Source organism: Nymphalis io, chromosome 28 (genome assembly GCF_905147045.1).
Source record: "Nymphalis io chromosome 28, ilAglIoxx1.1, whole genome shotgun sequence".
Lineage (NCBI taxonomy): Eukaryota > Metazoa > Arthropoda > Insecta > Lepidoptera > Nymphalidae > Nymphalis > Nymphalis io.
In genome coordinates this window covers 7,718,718-7,740,726 of record NC_065915.1, presented here as the reverse complement: position 1 = coordinate 7,740,726, position 22,009 = coordinate 7,718,718, and the positions used below count along the sequence as shown (strand labels likewise).

The window sequence follows — 22,009 nt, the reverse complement described above, 5'->3', positions numbered from 1 at the left end:
GGTTATAATAAACTTGATGACATTAGTGTGGTAGAAGCGTATCTCTCAATACGATTCAATATAAAAATAATTAAACTGCTAAAAATAATATATTTAGTACTCATTTATTTTCTTATAATTAGATTTTTTTCTTTAGGAACACTGGATTATTTACACTAAACCCATTTTTAACGAAATAAAATAATCATTTAAAAAAGGAATTCGTTTTAAAATGTACGATCAAAGTAAATAAATGGTCAGGAAAAATACTTCAAATTATGAATATTATTAAAAATAACTTATTTAATACCTACATCTGACTTGAGATGAAAAGTGAAAAAAAGGTTTATAAAAATTACATAAAGACCGATTGTGTCATAAATTTCTTTTTACATATATGGGTATTTGTTAAATCGACATCGATCTTCGATAATCGAGTTGTTCGAGCACTCGGTTACGAGTACGAAACACGAATTACGAATAGCAATAAATAGTAAAACGAGTCAGTTTCAGTTAGTTGAATTTTTTGCGTGCTGATAGCTGGTTCGCGTCAAGTCAAAACAATATAGTGATTATTATTTTGTTGTCGAAATTAATTAACACTATGTACGTGATTAATATCCAGTGAAAATACTTTTTTGCGTGAACATAAACTCATTATTCTCTGTGTCATAAATTCTGTAAAAAAATAAATAAACAAAAATGAGGCTGGCGGGCGCTATTTTCTCCAATGTTACAAAAATGTTGGACTTTTATTCGCAGTTCAACCCATCTCCACTTTCAATAAAGCAGTTTATTGATTTTGGTAAGTTTTAATTATATTACATGATAATTTTAAGCTAAAAACAATATTATCGATTCCCGACCTCATAGTTTTGTCTTTCGTGAAGGTCGAAAGGGTATGATTTTATTTATTCTACATTATAAACTTATGCAATTAGTATTAATTAGTAACAAATATGTTAATTGCGATGTAACCTATAAGAAATCTAAGTCAAGGTCAGTAAGGTTGCTGATATTTTTGCAAATAAAACGGTCGAAAGCTTGGGTAAAAGTTGTATTAATTTAAATAACTTTGGACTCATATTACTGACTGTTATTATTATGAAAACTTCATTCGGTATCGTCCTTTAAAAATATTACGTATATGAATATTGTGAGTTTTTTTTGATAAACAACAAATAACGAATTTATTACATTTACATATTGAATAATCAAATGATGGTTTGCAAAGTTCAAATAATCACATAAACAAACTTTAAAAAATATATACAGCGAAAGATATTAAAAAACCGTAAAGTTATTGAATAATTTATATAGCATTTGTATTAAAAAAAAAAAAAAAAACGAAAGTAAATTATTTTAAAATAAACTATTTATTCAGTTATTATTAGAAGCTTTTAGTTAACACTTGTACAGTAAGTGAAATTTACAACTGAATTATAAACCAGTGCAATTCAATCTATTGTGCTAAAATTTTATAGCACAAACATTTTTTTTAGTATTGATATGAAATAAAAACTCTTTATCATACAGTGACAAACGCAAGAACTATGAATTTCTTTAAAAAAATACTTATTGGAGTCATAAAATATTATATATTTTTTGATAAAATGTTACATGATAAGTAAATTATACCTGGAAGTTCTAATAATATGTTAAAACAACAAACAATGCGAATGCAATGTCAATGGTTTCCTATATATATAGGCTCTTAACACTTGAATTGTCATTTCACAAAATTAGATTAAAGTTCACGGTTCAGAAAAGTCTGTTATGAAAAACTTGCAAATAACTCGGTAGTTAATCTTTTCTTCAATAATTATTTCGATATATCCGAAGGATAATCAGACATACATGAGCTAAAAGCAGGTTTTAGTACTTGGAAATATTCATCTTCAAGATTTTATGATATATTAAATCTAGTCACCTTAGTCAAGATCAAAACATACTTTGCAGCTATTATTAATGTATATATTTACTAGTAGACCACCATATCGGTCAATATTACACCTGCTGTGTGTAGATATAATAGAACTTCACTGGTGGTAGAGCTTTGTGCAAGCTCGTCTGGGTAGGTACCACCCACTCATCAGATATTCTACCGCAAAACAGCAGTACTTGGTATTGTTGTGTTCCGGTTTGAAGGGTGTGTGAGCCAGTGTAATTACAGGCACAAGGGACTTAACATCTTAGTTCCCAAGGTTGGCGGCGCATTGGTGATGTAAGCAATGATTAACATTTCTTACAATGACAATGTCTATGGGCGTTGGTGACCACTTACCATCAGGTGGCCCATATCGCCTACCTAATTCTATAAAAAAAATGGAAAATAAATAAAATCTTAGTAACTTCCAAGATTGCTATTCAATTTAACTTTAATTAAAAATTAGAAAGAATGACTCAAAAAAAAAAAGACATTTTTATGGCATAGTACTATATACCACATAAATCAGAACATTAATGGATAATAAAATAAATAGTTGATATTTTTCTATTATCATACAAAGTCAGGTTTGTCATGTTTTGCTTATATACAACATATTGAATTACACAATGCAACATACAATGAAAACAGCTTACCTTATGCATACAATATGATATATTATATTATTTATGCTATGTATATTATATTTCATTGTATGGACTCAAGTGTGTCCCCTTTTATCTACTTCAATTTTGTCGCGATATTGTTATATATATTGTATATAAATGCTGATCATCATTGAAATTTATTCAGGAGAACTTAAAAGTTCAATCACTATTTTAAGACATTTCAATTTTTTTTTCATTCATCCTCGTTACGAAAATGATATCGTGGACTGTGATAGCTCGGCAGAGAGAAACCTTATAAATTTTTAATGGTCCGATTAAAGGTTTGAACTTAGGATCTCTGGATCTGCGGCCAGACTACAAGTAGCGCAACGAAGCAATCTAAGAATCAATTATGTATATACCTTAAAGTATGTAAAGAAAATTAAGTAAAGTATTGAGGCCAAAGTGGTGTATCGTAGTGGATTTAACAAAGAAATGTTCTCTTTGAATAGAAGGGACAGAACAATCTTTGTCTATGGAACCTTCAAGCGACGTTACTTTACATCAATACCACAATACAGACCACAAGGTCTTGAATCAAAAGAAAAATAGACTAGACATTCAATAAGATTAAAAAAAAAAACATGTGATTCATTTAAAAAGCTGTGAATCGAACTTAAGTTCTTACAGAAAGTTATGTACTTTAGTTTTGTCTAAATAATAAATTTTAGTCTCTTGTAAAAAGTTATCTTTTGCCGCATTTATGAAAATTCATCACTATCCTCAAGCTTTCCACTCCCACTCATCAAATATTCTACCGCTAAAGAGAAATACTTAGTAGTGGAGTATTCCAGTTGGAAGTGTGAGTTAGTGAGTGTAACTTCCAACTACCAGTGTAATTTCCCAAGCTTGGTCGCGTATTAGCGACTTTAGGAATGGCGAATATTTCTTACGGTGCCAACGGCTATGAGCAGTATTAACCACTTAACTATCAAGTGGGTCATTTGCAAGTACTCAGTACTATATTATAGGTACCCAGTACATATATTATAAAAAAAATACATTTCGTTTTAAGTAATATTTTTCTATAAGATAGCCTCTTAGTATTTCGTGACCTTACAATTTGGTCTATTTAAATTTTAAAATTATCACAGACACAGAATTGTCCAGCCCTTGAACAGCCTTTGAAACTTGGGCCTCGCATGCAATGCGCGTTACCAATTAAGCTTTTCATCCGTTCCGTGTTTGCAGTTGCGAAAATTTTAATACGATGAATCTATTTAAACTGGATTACTCCAGTTTAAATAGGTTCTTGTTAATCCTTGGATAAACTTTCGTGTTGAACTTGAAGCAGCGTATTCTTCTAGAAGAAAGAAAGAAAAAAACATGTTGCTTAAATAAAAATGTTCGTTTGACGGTTGGAGATTTGAGATTCGAATCCTGGGCGGGGCTTTAAAGTTATTCGACTATTTTGTCAATAAATTATGGTAACAACATGGATTTAATTAGTTGAAAATGATATATTCCCGTGCCCAGGAAAGCATGAAGTCTTTGGTCACAGTAGTCTCATCCGATTGCTCTTCCAATGGTTTATTGGAGTGAGAGAATGATAAGGGGAAAAGGACATTCATGTTAATGAAACCCTTTTAAGTATTCTCAAATCTAAACAGCTTTTTATCTCTATTTCAATATATAAATACCACACGCTGCTTCCAAAGACGAATACGAAGGGTGTACAGAGAAGGGGAGGCCCTCGTCTACGAATTGAAAGTGACATTAAATGCTTCGTGTTAATGGTGCTTGCGAAATGATATTTCGGCTTGTCAGGAAGTGCACCAGTTGTATTTTTACTTTATGCCATATACAGAATACATATTTTTTTTAAATAAGACGTTATAACACAACATATATATAGCAGACGATATAAGAGTGACAACACATGGTGTGCTAAGGCGGTCTTAACGCTTACAGCGATCTCTGACAGACAACCTTTGGTGAAAGAAGTTTCTTAAGAGAACAGGTAAGTGCATTCAAATATGAAGGAGCAGATAATAAGTATTGCATAGGAACTGCCGTATTTAGATAGGACCATGCCATCTAAATACGGCACCAAAGAAATTCACCATAGAATTCACAGATACATGCCCTGATATTGATATTGTTGTTCAAGTCAATGTTGATCTGTCATCTCTGAATACGAAGATACGTTACGTGAAAAGACCACGGTATATATTGTACGCAAACTTGATTTACACGGATTATACTTGTCGGGTCAGTTGCTAGACACTGTTAGTATGTTCATAATCATACAATCATCGCCTTAGTTATGTAGGCAGTTGGCACTCAACTACAGTGTGTATATTATGTTATAGAATATATAGTTGACGTTGTCGTGATATTATGAGGTAATATTTAAAAATAATATGTTTATTGTGTATATATTGCTTACTTTTAATGAACCGAGATGGTCCAAGTGATTGGACACTTGCATTTCGATCGATAATTCGTTTCGAACCACTGATTTTACATGTGGTTGCTTTGAGCGTATCTTGTGATCGTCGTTCTGCATCTATCGGATGAAAATTTGCCGCATGTGTATCCGCCAACACATATTTGAGCAAAGTGGTGGAATAAGGTTCAAATCTTCTTCAAAGGAGAGGAGGCCTACGCCCAGCTGTGGGACATAAACAATCTGTTACTTTTACTTATACTTTGAAGATATAATCAGCAAATAATATTCATAAAAGTAGTTCAGTGAGACTTGAATTTTATTCGATCGTCCTATCCCATGTTGTTGTTGATTGGTTTAACATTATTTGACTTAACACAAAATAGGTATCGTTTAGGTACTAAATCAGCATAGCATACTTAATTAGCGTAGCCAAAAATCCATGCACGATCGATGACGATCGACTACGTTGAGTAGTACTTTTGGATTTTTCTTTTAATAATAGTATCGTACTGGTGGTAGGGCTTTGTGCAAGCTCGCTGGGTAGGTACCACCCACTCATCAGATATTCTACCGCAAAACAGCAGTACTTGTTATTGTTGTGTTCCGGTTTGAAGGGTGAGTGAGCCAGTGTAATTACAGGCACAAGGGACATAACATCTTAATTCCCAAGGTTGGTGGCGCATTGGCTATGTAAGCGATGGTTGACATTTCTTACAATGCCATTGTCTAAGGGAGTTTGGTGACCACTTACCATCAGGTGTCCCATAGGCTCGTCCGCCTTCCTATTCTATAAAAAAAGTGATGCCCGTTTTTAATATTCCTATTTACACCTCCAATTAAGTGTACAGCTTGTCTTAGAGTGGGGATGGCAATAGCCACGATCGAACCTGCTATTTTTACAACGCTAGGCGACAAAACATTCAGGTCGCTTTCTAACCGAGCAAATAAATCCAAGGCTCTGGCCGAAATGGCGTCTTCACACGATCACAAGTTATGAGATATCTATCGTGTCATTGGGTGAACGACTCAAGTCATTGTAAACAATGAGTTCTTTGCTAATTAAATACGTAGTATAGTTTGTTATAATAACAGGTTAACAGATTAATGCTAGCCGTAAACAAGTGTTATGCACGACGGGTATTCTTCAAGGTAACACGGGCCGTTTAAATGTACAAAGTGTGATATAAATTCGCACATGTATGATCGATTTGTAGACTGAAGCGGAATGTTACCTACATACTATGCTATATGAACAACAATACCGTGTGTTGTGCCGTGAATGGCGAATGAGTAGTGAGCCAGCGAATTATGGTACAAGGTATATAATCTCAAATATCAGCGGTGCATTGACAGCGTAAGTAGTTTAATCATCTTGCAGTATCGGTGTCTGGAGGTGATGATTGAAGAAAAAATTTAAAATTAACAATGAGATGAACTCTGTTCTGTGGTACTTTTTTCTAAAAGTTTGTTTAAAATCTTGCTTTATAAATACAATTAAGTACATAAACATCAAAGTATTATGATAAATTTCTAAAACGTGATATTATTTTTTTTATAATCTATCTATGCATGGACATTATACATTATATTATTATCATCACCATCAAGTATAATAGCTGAAGTAATTTATACCATAAGTTTCCCGTAGTATTGTCTGTAGTATTTCCACTCGTGTGAGAGGAGAAGGTGAGGAGTTAGGTAACCTATATCGCTGATAACGCGTGTGAGAAAAATCAAGATTTTTTAAGCAGTTAAGATGTGAACTCACGGTAGCATGCGAAAGCGATCCCGTGGCGCTCCTGGGCGCACTGAGTGCCTTGGACACCGGCGAGCCCCACATACCCCATGTTCCCAGGGGGAGACGCGTAACGCGGTTTTCCAGCGATAAAAAAAAAACAAGTTAAGACGTGAAAGCGTAACAAATAAACATCCATAGTAACTTGTAAAGTCATAAAAAATGCGAATAAAATGAATAAATCGCATCCAGCGTTAAGAATCGCATCAGCCTATCACTCGCCCAGCTACGCCTCGTTCGTCGTAGTAATTCAAAATGTGACGTCTACTTCATGAGTTGCATTTAATACATAAACATAATGACTGACAAGCGGCAATGAATTTATACTTTGAAATCATTTAAGGACGTGACGATAAATGATGAAAGTATTTTATATGCATTGGCATTGATTCGTGGATATTGGTTGTACAAGCGAAAAAATCGAACTCGACAATTTGGACTAAAGTTATATATCTTTTGTTTGGCGTTTTTATACTGAATACGATTGAGAGTTAACATGTCTTAAATTTAAATTAACGCAAAACAAAAGCATTTGTCCAAGCCCACTCTTGAAATAAGTGAAACAATTTGAACTAATCTTTTATTGAGATAGATATCCAATTAGTTTTAATTTACAGCACAAAGTAATGTTGTTTTTTTTTTCTGTAGCAACAGTCCATTGTTAAATGGTATCGGATAATTTCCTTCTGCCAAAGTTTACTGCTGGCTCGTCGCCATGCATGCTCTAGGTCAATGTCAACTTTTCAAATCTAAATAAAGACGGGTTGTTTGGTACATATCTGGACAAAACGACACCTAAATTCTCGGTAGACACCACCTCTTTCCTTCAGGAGAAGGTTTGAAATTTTAATTTATTATTTCAATATATAAGCTTTATATTTATTGATTGATTGTCAAATTTATAACTACCAGTGACCGAAGTAAATACCCTGACCTGATAAGAGAAGAAGTCAGCGGCTTTTTTGTGAGATCTTGTAATAGTTTATAAATTTTAGCTTTCGTATTAGCACAGTTAGTTAATAGTTCGGTAAAATTTGAGGCATGTTGATCTTTACGATATTTGCTTTCACCGCCCGAGATAAATTATAAAAAAAATTTAAGCACATAAAAGATCAATAGTTCTATTTAGCCATGTTTGAACCAACAATCTTGTCTCTTGATAATGTTGATATAATGTGCTAAAGTTATCATAATGTATATAACATGGCGTAGTACATGAATAATTATTATCAATGTTTTTGTTTTAATCAAAATGAGATTACTCTTCATGGTAGGTATTATTAATAAATTAAATTGAAATTTCGTTCCAAATTATTTACGGTCGCCTAATCTTCAGCGTAAATAATTTGGAGCGATAATTTTGTATGTTTATCGACGTCTTGTTGGCATTTTGTTTATAAAAACATGTTCATTTATAAAATTTAAATCGTCGCTAAAAGTTCCGCTTCAAATATAGATTCCTATATAAAATATGAGTAATTCTAAAACATTTTTTTTATTCTTCATACTAAATTAAATAGACAATGCTAAAGTTTTAAGTTGCAATAGCTTAAAACTTATAATAATGTGGGGTTTTTCTCTCATCGACTTTGGTTACGTATACACTTCGTATCTCGAGTACCCCATTAGGAAGGTAGACGAGCGTTTGGGCCACCTCAGTCAATGGTTATCTTCGTCCACAGACAATGGTGTTGTAAGAAGTACAAACTATTTTTTATCCCGCCCTCAGTTCTGGAATTGTTGTTATCTTCCTTGTACCTTACTCTGGCTCATTTTGACGAGATAGCATTACATTAATTTTAATATACCTGCACATATAAACTCAAGGCAAGCTCAAACTGGCAAAAAACACTGAATTTTTATCTGATTAGTTTGTGTTAATAATTCATTCATCTCGTGCTTAGTGTTGGAGGAAGACATCGTTAGGAAACCTGAATGTTTCGAATGGAAATTTATCACATGTGCATGACCCCCATTGGGGCACCGTAATGGAGTCTGGAACCATTGAAGACTATCTATAATCCGCAGCATTTTTTATAATACATTGTACAAAACTACTGATATTAAGCATATATTTACCTCATCTTATAAGAACTTCTGGAAGCTTCTATTATTAACATGTACGATATATCCTCATCCTCAATTATCACGGACGCGACGATAATACAGCGCATCACGTGACGTCATGTTTTGCCTACAATGCAACGTCGGCGAACTTCCTGTGTTATATTTATAGCAGCTAACGGGAAGATTTGATGAGATTAAATGATTTGATGAATTGCTTTGCCTATTTTGACGAGCCGGTTGGCGTGTCTGGTGGATGCTTGCCTTTGCCTTTCACGCCGAAGGTTGTGGGTTCGATTCCCACCCAGGACAGATATTTGTGTGCATGTACATGTCTGTTTGTCCTGAGTCGGTGTAATTATCTATATAAGTATGTATTTACGAAAGAAAAATAGTATATGTAGTATATCAGTTGTCTGGTTTTTATAGTACAAGCTTTGTCCAAGCTTAATTTGGGATTAGATGGCCGTGTGTGAAAAATGTCCCAGGATATTATATTATATTATTATTTTTAATCGGAAGAGATGATAAGTTTTCCTTTTGATCCGGCGATGGTCGGTAGGTATTTATTTTTAATTTGTCAAGTGACGGATGGTCAGTTTATGAGACCGAATTGTTTTATCTCAAAATCTAAATATAAATTGAATGCGACTGTGATTTCGATTGATCAAAATGTGGGAATTCTCCTAAAACGTTAAAGTCAACCACAAGCAGTATACTTCCGCGTAGATTTTTTTTTTTATAGAATTGGAGGGCGGTTGAGCATCTGGGCCACCTGATGGTAAGTGGTCACCAACGCCCATAGACATTGGCATTGTAAGAAATGTTAACCATCGCTTACATCACCAATGCGCCACCAACCTTAGAAACTAAGATGTTATGTCCTTTGTGCCTGTAATTACACTGGCTCACTCACCCAGATATTGTTGGCTACACTGTAATTGACTTTGAATGGACCGGATACACGTTAATCAAATAACCGGCTTAGGGGACATATTATGGGGGCACAGAATTTGGATACACATTTCCACTAATTAACAAAGCTATGTTAATTAAAATTGGGTATCGTGCATTTAATAGTTATAGTTTATTGTTTTCCAATGGAAACTAATGTTTGTTTTAAACTAAGCTCGAAATTGATTATAGACTTTAATTAGGAAAGAGGTTTATTCTAATTGTTAAGATGAAGTTTTTTGTTTTGTTCCATTGTTTTGTGAAAACGTGGTATATTTTACAAAATTATAATGAGCTCGTTATGAAGTCTAAGATTGTACTTTATTATGTTGTACCGTTACTCTTTATAAACACAATTTGTTTTTTTTTAAATGACGTCATTTAAGTTAAAATATATTGTAGCATTACTTCTGTATATATTTAAATGCTCGCATTTGACTGCTTCGTTGGTTTAATGGCTAGTTTATTACAGATCCTGTTGTCCTAGGTTGAAAGCCCCATTATCATTGCAGACTCAGTAGCATCCTTCCAGTCTGGAAATTGTCAGTGTTTACACTATCGTAATTTGGATAGTACATATGTAAAGGTCTTTGACGTGCGTCTGAATTCCGGTTTTTTAGAGTGCATTTATGTTTGCGCACAACCTTGTGCACTATAATATATCCTGTGCAGTTGACTAGTTTCTCGTAGAAATGGTTATCGTGGTCGAAGTCGGTCGGAATCGGACATCTTCATCGGTGATTATAGCATCTGTATAGACTTATTAAAAAAAAAGGAATCGCATATTCTTAAAACATTTAATCGAAAAAAGGTAATTGTGAAAACATAAACAATGGATCTATAATTCAAATGGTACTTTCCACGTTTACATCATACGTTTAAATTGTGGCTTGATAAATTATTTTTCATAAATTATTTATTTCATTGGCCAACGACGAAGAGACATTTTAAAATACATATGTTTTAATTATATAAAGTTATTAGCCAATAAATCTTTTAATATAAAATAAACAGTTCTTGTTTTACATATAAAAATATGTTTCGTGTATCTCTGAAACTAATTATTTGAATCAAATTTTGTTTTTAGGTAAGCAATAAAAATAAAGTTTTATTTTGTTGAAGACATTTATACAAAATTTGGGTTACTTTTCCGAAATTTTACTATTAATTTCCATACCCATTAAATATCAATCAATCAATCAATCAACAGCCAATCGTTGTCCACTGCTGAACATAGGCCTTTCCCAAAGTGCGCCAAAGCTCCCTGTCCTCCGCCTTCCGCATCCAGTTGGTGCCCGCCACCTTCTTAAGGTCGTCGGTTCACCTGGCTGGAGGGCCCTACGCTGCGCTTGCCGATTCGCGGTCTCCACTCTAGGACTTGTCTGCTCCAACGGCCATCGGTCCTACGACATACGTGACCAGCCCACTGCCACTTCAGCCTGCTAATTTTGCAAGCTATGTCGGTGACTCCGGTTCTTTTCCATTAAATATAAATAATTACAATTCAATTCAATTATGTTCATAAACAATGGAGATAAAAATTATGCGCAAAATCATTTTAATAAGATGCATATATTGTTTCTTAATTTAGTTCCTTTGCTTATATAATAATAATAATAAAAAAACAATAATATTAAAATTTCCTTCGTTGTTATGTATTTGTTTTTAAATTAGGAGTAATTTAAATTAAACAATTTGAATATGTAACATGGCGGTTTATATATGTAAATAAAAACAATCGTGATTAAAGCAAATATGGCACGCTCGTTTTATCGTTACTGACTTAAATAGTAAGTAGGTCCAAAGTACAAAATGACGTAGACTCTCTGCTATCAATACAATATTTACGTATTATAAAAGTATGTCTATTATTTATTTACTCTTTTTAAATAGTATAGTTTTACGGTCGCGTAGCGAAAAGAAATTTTTGTATGATGGTGTCTCCATTCTCTAGGGAGATTAGTGAGCTGCACGTACGAAATTGCGCGTACACAAATGCACTATATCAGAAATTGTTCAGAACGAGTGCAGAACCAATGGCTGAACGTGCGTTCTCACGCACAGGAGTGTAAACAATGCCATTGCACATCTACATTGAAGAGAAACCGTACACTTTTATTATACCTGACCCAAAGTTTGGAAGACAGGACCTCAGGGTCTGCGGCGTCATAACCTTGGCTAGATCAACGAGAGTGTATTAATTGGTAGTGTGAGTAGGTTTATTCGTCCAAACATTTCCTGGTGCATCATAATTCACAAGGTTAGCTGTAATAACGATGCCAATGATTCATTCAACTAATAATATTTCACGCGAATAAATTAAATAATATACATATAACCTATATACGTGATTGTAATAACAATAAGCCAATCAAATAAAAACGGGACCATTAGCCCAACTGTGGGACATTAACAGGTCGTAACTTAACTATTTTTATTATTAAGTTACAATTAATTAATGAAGTTATAATTATCATAGATATTTTAATAACAGTTAAATATAGATAAAAGAAAATTAATATGCAATCAATTACACTAATGATAATGTCTCTTATCACATTGTGTTCCGAAGAAATAAAATAAAATATTTGATGATAGGCTTTGTGCAAGTCAGTCTGGGTGTTTACTGTTAGGTATATGTAAAATAAAAAGTAATAAATTGTCTATGATCTCATCCTAATATCTTTGATATGAGTCTGCCATAAGGCTGCGACTGAGTAAAGTCTTTGTCAGTTAAATCGGTGACAATTAACTTGCCAATAGCGTATAGTTAAATAAAGAAGTCGGAGACTATTGTTGCTAAACAATAATACAGATACCACCCACTCACTACATATTCTACCGCCAAACAGCTATGCTTAGTATAGTTGTATATCGGTTTGAAGGCTGAGTGAGCTAGTGTAACCACAGGCACGAGAGACATAATATCCTAGTTTCCCAAGGTTGGTAGCAAATTGGCGATGTAAGGGATTGTTGTCTTACTGTGTCAATGACTATGGTCGTGATCACTTCGTCAGGTGGTTTTGTGAGCCTACCTGTCTATTAAAAAAGAAACAATTACATTTCGAATTAGACCTATATCGTAACCAACATGAAAACAAATTTATAATAACACAACGATCTTGTATTTATCTGTAATGTTTGTTTGTATTAAAACAAAGGACATTGCCATTTTGTTTATCCTGATGGACGTATCGATGTTTATATAAAAATAATACACTTGAAATATACAAACGAACCGCTGATATCGATAGCTCTGTAAGTGTTATTTATTTATCAATCATTTGTTAACTTTACCTTTAAATGATATAAATAGGTACCTGTCATTCTATCGTTATTCAACTGATCGCAGTCTACTGGACATTGGCCTCACTTAAGGTACGCCGAAGTCCATTTCCCCGCGATTCGATAATCACATCAAGTCTGATACTATTACTGAGTACTAATTTCGGGTGCACGGAAAGGGCCGTTATATCGAAACAATGCTTAGCCACTCCGATCCGTGCCGATGACATCTGCGGTTTTAGTGGATAAGGGCTCAAGGAGCAGAGTATCTCACTGAAGGTTTCCACTGCGTCAAAAAAGAAGAAGCATTTTTTTTTTATAGAATAGGAAGGTGGACGAGCATATGGGCCATCTGATGGTAAGTGGTCACCAAACGCCCTTAGACATTGGCATTGTAAGAAATGTCAACCATCGCTTATAGCCAATGCGCCACCAACCTTGGGAACTAAGGTTTTATGTCCCTTGTGCCTGTAATTACACTGGCTCACTCACCCTTCAAACCGGAACACAACAATATCAAGTATTGCTGTTTTGCGGTAGAATATCTGATGAGTGACATCCCAGACGAGCTTGCACAAAGCCCTACCACCAGTAAATTAATAGATAAAGCATTAATATCCATAGAAAGAAACGGTTTGAAATCGCATGTATTCCTATCGTAGTATATGCCATATAGGAACGATTTAAACGACTCTTAAGTCGAAAACGATATGTTAATGATGTCCAATAACAATCAGTCAAATAACAGGATATATATAGGGTAGGTGTCCTTGGTTTAACTTACTTGCTATGTTTAGGCTAATATACTCGTATGTGTGTTGCCAGTTTCCGCCCGCGGCATGTTCCATATGTAAGGGGGGGGGGTAAGGTGTTATGTACCCTATGTCTTGTATTGTACTCCTGACAACGTGCATGTAAAGTTTCATGGCGATGAGTTGAGTAGTTTACACGTGAAAACGTAACAAACAAATTGACATTCGCATTTATAATATTAGTAAGGATTTTCTCCTAATTAAAATGTTATCGATAAAACGTATTCATTCATGTGATCGTGTCTTTATCGCCATTCTGTTTTTGTGTCATCAATAAGGCCAACTAATATGTAAGATAACACTTACTACAGCAAGTGGTCTGTTCCGCAAAAAGACACACTTGTCACAGACCTTCCCATACGCTTACTTGCGTTGATAAGGAAAATATTTTAAATAAACAACAGAGGTCAATAAAAAGGTTGATCACATGATTTTTGTCAAGGATATTCTGTGAAGTGCATATTTCAAATTTACATAAATATTAGAAATATATAACTATAATTTCCGTTGTTTGTGCCGGGAGAGGTGGGTGACAAAGTGCTTTTATGTATTTTCTGTATCCGGGCAACGTGTATTCAAATTTGAAAATGACCGGTTGAGTAGTTAAGATTCGAAAGCGTCATAAACAAACTTTCATTTTTGCGAAAATATCACTACGTTTTGCCCTCGGCTCCGCTCACGTGTTACGGGATGGGGCTCTTTTGATTTAGCAACAATGGAGTTATTAATGAATTAAGTATCTGAAATATAATTGGTGTTGTATTTTGATTCCGTCAGCTTCAAATGATTTTTTTTCCTTTATTTTACCTGGGAGTTTAGTCATCAGATTGGCTACGTCACCCCAGTATAAGCAAAACACATAGTAATTATACTAAATCAAAACAACTTGACACCTAATTAACTTAACATTACTTCAATAATATAATACATCAATAATCTTTTCTTTTGTATATAAGGTATTATTGAAAATGAGCAAGTATTCTATATACACATTTTCAATAATAGCTTAGCTTCGTTTGATGATGGTACCGCAAGCCAACTATTACATATACCCACATTATATGATTTTAATAAACGGGGCCGGAACGACGCATTCCGCGCACATTCCATCAATCGGTGATAAACATCATCCATGCAGTTACATTGTGCGCATTTATAGGTGTTGGTTTTGCCCATCATAAAATTGAATTTGTTTGACGGAATATGACCGGAACGAAGTCTCATAAATGTCCCAATATTTTTTCTGCTACTTTAAATTTTTTGAAACCATGGGCAATGAGTCAGTTCACATACAATTGTCTTGTACCATATACTTTTATGTCGCATGTTTTCTTAAATTCATTTAAAATTTAACTATGTAAAAGCTTCAAATGATATCCAAGCGTTCTATCTACAGGGCCATCTCGACTCGAAGGCTGGAGACCAATTTTACTAATTTATAACGGCTTTCTATTCGCTCCTAATTTTATTCCATTCAAAAATAAACCTCTTTGAATCGTAACGGGGAGCCAATGTTATTGTTGTGTTCCGGTTTGAAGGGTGAGTGAGCCAGTGTAATTACAGACACAAGTGACATAAAATCTTAGTTCCCAAGGTTGGTGGCGCATTGACTATGTAAGCGATGGTTGACATTACAATGCCAATGTCTAAGGGCGTTTGGTGACCACTTAACATCAGGTGGCCCATATGCTTGTCCGCCTTCCTATTCTATAAAAAAAAATCTAATTTATAATGGTTGCGATACATTACTGATTCTATTCCGTAAGTAGATTAGTAAAACGATTACGTTTCGATTCGTTTGCGATAATGACAGTTTGTCAATTGAATTTGTCCCCTGATTGATTTTTGTTATAAAATATGACTAATGTAAGCTTGTAAATTTTTGCGATCGTAAGAACAACTGAATTGATTCGTATGCGATGTAAATATGTTTACCAGAATTATTTTGCCCTTTTAATCTGCTTTAAACACCAAATTTACTTTATATAAAATCTTTATAAAGTCTTAGATATAACATCCAAATTACATAAAATGTTTGATCAACTGTCAGAATATGTTTGAATACTAAGATTTTTTTTATATTTTTACCTATTGAAAACAATTAACAACAATCTTAAGAAATTCGTAATGTAATTATTCATAGAAGAATGTGTCATCTATAATCGACTTCAAAGAAAGGTTATATTCTTCAAGAATGTTTTGTTAAGTTATTATATTTTTTCTTTGATGTATATCGATCACTTTTTTTTTCTCAAACTCGATTCACGTTTTACTTAAATTAATGATGATTTTAGACAATTTCCATTTTGACAACTGGGTGAACACAAAGGTATATGACGGTGACTGGCGCCGTCATCGTTTGAGAATATTAATTTTTAGATGAGAGTGATTGCATACTTAGTACAATGTCACTCTGGTCGAACTACAAACTTGGTTGGACGTCACCGTTGGATTTATAATATATTAGCTAACAGTGCCGGCTTTGCACGGGTAGTTAAGAGGAAAAATGTATTTTGTATAGGATTTGCGTAAAATCCGTTCTGAGTCAGTATTTGCGTCGGGAAAGAGTAACTGTGACAAATTTCATGTCAATCATTAGATCTCGTGATGAGTGGTATTTCGAATATATTTATGTATTGACCGCCTCGTTGGTCTAGTGGCTTGATGTAAGGCCGCAGACGCGGAGGTCCTGGGTTCAATTGCCAGGTCGGGCCAATAAAAAGTTATTGGGTTTTTCTGTCAGAAAATTCTCAGTAGCAGCCCGGAGTCTGGAAGTTGGAAGTGTGGACACACCCGTGCCTCGGAAAGCACGAAAATCCGTTGGTCCTGCGCCTGAACTCTTTCCGGTCGTGTCGGATTGCCGTCCCATCGGGTTATGAGAGTTAGGGAATAGAGAGTGCACCTGTGTTTCCGCACACACTTGTGCACTATAATGTCTCCTGCGTAGTTGGCTAATCTCTCTTGAGATTGACCGCCGTGGCCGAATTCGGTCTGGAGGACATTTTTATTATTATTATGTATATATTTATATTTATTAATGAATGTTGCTTACGTTACCGCTCGTCAACAATCAAACGTTCACTTCTCGATAGCTTAAATTTAAATTGTTGTCGCTCAGTAAGGTTTCCTTATCAAAACTAATTACATATTAATTATAAATATCGTTTACACTAATTTAATTTTTAGAACCCTGCGACTTAATTTAATGTCGTTTTTTTACATGTTTACTTTAGTTAAATAATGAAATATATATATATATATATATATATATATATATATATATATATTAAAGGCAAAACATCTTACGATATGTATTATAAGGAAAATAATAACTTGTTATTTACTTCTATAATACATTCTATCAATATAATAATCTAGACCTTGAATTGCGTATCTATAATTTTCGCAAGATACAGATAAAAAATCGTTTCTCGAGGCTGTTGATAAGATGTATTGTATAAAATTACATAATTACGATTAGGCCTCCAACGAGGTCTGATAAGGTCTTCGGTTGATATAGTACGTGAAATATTAGTTAGTATTCTTTGATACATGGTATATAAATATAATTATATATATATTTACTATTTCTTGCCGATTCTTCTCTATATTAAAATTTTATAATGACAATTCAAAAGTACTTGTGTTTTAAGCATACTTGATAATAATATAATAATAAATTAGATGTTTTGTATTTTGAATAATAAAAAGATTAGTGGCTTTTTTAAAATAAAATTCACCCTATGTTACTCGCTGATAGTGCAGCTTTCTGTAGGTGAAACAATTATTAAAATCAGCTTAGTAGGTTTAGAGTTTATACATTACAAACAAGCAAACATACAAAAAATCAATTTTGTTATTATATACACACTGAAATAATATAAAATTATAAAATCACCATATCCCATGTAAATGGTCTCTATAACCGTTTATCTTCTCCGGACGTCGCTGAAACTAGCCGACAGAACTAGCCGACAGAACTAGCCGGCAGATGACATTCCTGAGCCTAAACTTTTCTACGCGACTGTACTGTACTTTGTTGCTTATATAACTCTTGAACGCGTTGACTTAGAAACTTGAAATTTTGCATGCAAGTCAATAAGAGATACCCAAAAGAAATAGTAATCACAAAAATGCGGCGCAGAAATTTTAAGCATTTTTTTTTAATTTTTCCTGCGCTAAAAGGAGCGCGGTCTATTGAGCATGGCTACTATGCACATAACTCTTGAACGCGTTGACTTAGAAGCTTGAAATTTCGTATGCGGGTCAATAAAAAATACCGAAAAGAAATAGTAACCACATAAATGCGGCGCAGAAATTTTAAATATAGTTTTTTTACATTTTCTGACGTAAAGGGAGCGCGGCCTATTGATCATGGGCAATAAGCATATATGTAACTCTTGAACGCGTTGACTTAGAACCTCGAAATTTTGTATGCACATCAATAAAAAATACCCAAAAGAAATAGTAACCACAAAAATGTGGCTCAGGAATTTAAAGCATTTTTTTTTTAAATTTTTCTTGCAGTAAAGGGAGCGCGGTCTATTGAGCATGGCTACTATGCTTATAACCCTTGAAAGCGTTGACTTAGAAACTTGAAATTTTGTATGCAAGTCAATAAAAGATACCTTCAGTAATGAGTAATAACTGTACAACCATTTTTGTAACGCTGTTGATTACAAGTAAAAATAGATAAATAATACCTTCTGGGCAGGCGCGCTACATCCTAGACCTTGGCTATGCTTAAGATCAGGCAAGTCAAGGGTCAAGCGCTTGCCTATTATGTGTAAAAAAAAAAGATAGCGTTCTGAAAGATTCGGCGTGTAACTAGAAAAGTGTTATAAACTATATATTAGTTTTGTAATATAATTATGGATTTAAATAAATCATATTCAAATCATAAGAGCCGATAGTTGGCCCTGTAACAGATAAGTTAGTTTTGCTTTCAACGGACAAATGGGCCACCTGATGGTGATTGGTCACCAGCGCCCATAGGCATTGGAAAAAATATTAATCAATTTTTTCAACGTCAATATGACTACAATGTTTTGTCTCTATAGTTACACTGGCGAGAAAGCCCAGTGGTAAGAACGCGTGAATCTTAACCGAGGATCGTGGGTTCAAACCCGGGCAAATACCACTGAATTTTCATGTGCTTAATTTGGGATTATAATTGAACTCGTGCTTTACGGTGAAGGAAAACATCGTAAGGAAACCGGCATGTATCTAATTTCACCAACCTGCATTGGAGCAGCGTGGTGGAATAAGCTCCAAACCTTCACCTCAAAAAGGTAGACGAGGCCTTAGCCCAGTAGTGGGACATTTACAGGCTGTTACCAGTTACACTGGCTTACTCACCCTTAAAACCGGAACACAACAATGCTATTCTTTGCTGTGGACGGTGTCTAGACGGGCTTGCTCAAAGCCCTACCACCGAGTAAATGATTACTTTATTATTACTTAAACAAAAATGGTATTGTTAAATTACATTCAAGTAATAGGTGCATATATTTGATTATATATTATATAGGTATATATGTATTTATAAATGGATACGAATTACTTTTATTCGCTTTCCATGAAAGTAATTACAATAACAATGACTTAAGTGTATGTATATAAGTGTATTACATTGTTAATCGGTAATTTACAATTTTAACACGAGTAATTTAGTTCAGACTACCATTTATAATCGGTTTTAATTACAATATTTAATTAGTCTCAATTGTTTATTGTAACGTACAATAATCTATCAATCAACAGCCAATCGTTGTCCACTGCTGAACATAGGCCTCTCCCAAGGTGCGCCAAAGCTCCCTATCCTCCGCCTTCCGCATCCAGTTGGTGCCCGCCACCTTCTTAAGGTCGTCGGTCCACATGGCTGGAGGGCGCCCTACGCTGCGCTTGCCGATTCGCGGTCTCCACTCTAGGACTCGTCTGCTCCAACGGCCATCGGTCCTACGACATACGTATTGATATACGTCAATAATCTATGAGGAAAGAAAATATACCGGTTACGTTTTTCTCAGGTGTGAGGTGATCATTTCTGAACCGGTTTTAGATTTTTGAAAATCAATTAGATGAATTGTTAGAAAAAATTACTAAAGATTTGTTAAGGTCAGTGTTGCATTGACGGCTGAACGTTTAATATTTCTTAAATCGCCAATGTGTATGGGCGATGGTGATTTAGATTCAGGTGTTCAATCTGTCTTCCTGTTTATATAAAAAAAACTCATCGTTAGTCTTGAATCTTATTCTTTCTGACGAACCATTGTTGCCAAATACAAGACATCTATGATATTAGTATTGCTAGTTAAATAATTTAACATTAATGTCGACGTATATCTGTGGTAGCCCTCACGCGTCTGAGAAACGGTGGTACATTTTTGACAATCCATAAGCAAGCAAGCGCGTGTTGAATAAAGACAGCCCCGGATTGACGCCAGGGTTTACAAAGCACCGACCTAAAGGTCCCCAGTCAAAAATAATATAATTTAACCTGACCGCATTTTTTGATCTTAAATGTCAAAACGCCTAAGGGCCTTCGATCTCTATGCCGGGCCTGAATAGAGATAAAGACAATAGTTTCGTGATTTTTACGAAACGTTTTTTAATGAAATCAATGACAAGTTGTGTTCGTTGTAACGCGTCATTGAATCGCAAAACATTTTAAACAGGTTTTCGCAAACGGTATAAATTATTTTAACGTAAACACACTACGATGAAAAATTTAATTAAGTAGATCAAGGTTGTCGATTTGAGTAAATATCTAAATCACGGGGATTTGTGTGTTAGGACTAAAAAATCTATTACTGTTTCTTTCACTTGTGGGTGATAAAAAGGATATAATAATAAGGATATAATAATAATAGTAAAAAACATTTTTAAATACGTATTAGATATTCTACCGCAAAACAGCAGTACTTGTTATTGTTGTGTTCCGGTTTGAAGGGTGAGTGAGCCAGTGTAATTACAGGCACAAGGGACATAACATCTTAGTTCTCAAGGTTGGTGGCGCATTGGCGACGTAAGCGATGTTTAACATTTCTTACAATGCCAATGTCTATGGGCGTTAGTGACTCAACCAGTGTTATCGGAACTCAACCAATATGTAAAATTTCAACTCCGTAAGATAAGTGGAAGTTGTTCAAATTCAGCTTGCAACATTTGACCGTTTTTTTTGGTTAGTTACTAAAAGAAAAACAAACATTGTCCGTTAAATAAAAGCTTGAAATAAAAAAAAGAGTCCCGTTATTGATTAAGAGATTGTGTACATGTGATTGACACCTTTGAGTGATTGAGGTTAAAAAAACAACATGGATACGTTGTGACACTGACTCGTGATGTTTCAAATAGCAAGCAGAGTACCGCTGAATCAAGTGTTTAGTGAGTGAATATTTGATTTTATGTAGACGAGGGTAAAGGATGATTGTGCTATTTGTATTGTTGGATCTAATTTAAAGCCGTGATGGCTCAGTGGTGAGCAGACGAAAATGTGTTTCATGTGTTTAATTTGTATTTATAATTCATTTTGTGCTCGGCGGTGAAGGAAAACGTGAGGAAATCTGCATGTAGCTGATAAACTAATAACTGCCACGTGTATCCACCTACCCAGTGTAGTGTAGTTGAGATAACTCCAGACCTCCTCCTCAAAAAGGAGAGGCCTCAGCCCAGCAGTGGTACATTTATAAGATTTTTTTTGTAATTTCTTTAATGTTGGTAACGATGTGAATATAGAATTTACTATTTCTAGCTTTATCAGTGGCCCTATGATTACATAATATGAGTGACTCAAGTCGACCCGCTTCTGCACATGGTCGGTGATGCGATTCATGCGCGTGCTATTGTTTTAATAAACAATGCATATGTACAGATAGAGATAAGAAAAAGCAGTATAAATTATATATTATTATGTTTTTTTTTTTTTTATTTAAATCTTGATATACTACAATTATTATATTTTGCATGATGTGATAGCCTATAATTAAAAGGACATTTAAGTTATTGTTAATAGTTTGATAATGAAATGAATGTATTAATGTTTTCTTTTGTTGGTTATCCAAATAATAATAATAATAATAATTATAGCTACTTTTAATACGCTCGTACAAGCACATTTTAATTCGACATTTT

The 22,009-nt window shown here is 34.2% G+C and overlaps 1 protein-coding gene across 1 annotated transcript in view; it reads left to right on the top strand.

Annotated features, from left to right (window-relative positions):
- The first annotated feature begins 481 nt into the window (after positions 1 to 481).
- The window catches only part of LOC126778976 (pyruvate dehydrogenase (acetyl-transferring) kinase, mitochondrial), a 48,898-nt gene continuing 27,370 nt past the window's right edge, over positions 482 to 22,009 (top strand). The window contains exon 1 of the mRNA XM_050502720.1: positions 482 to 784. Coding sequence (XP_050358677.1) covers positions 682 to 784 — 103 coding nt within the window. The 5' untranslated portion in view covers positions 482 to 681. The remainder of the gene's footprint in view (positions 785 to 22,009) is intronic.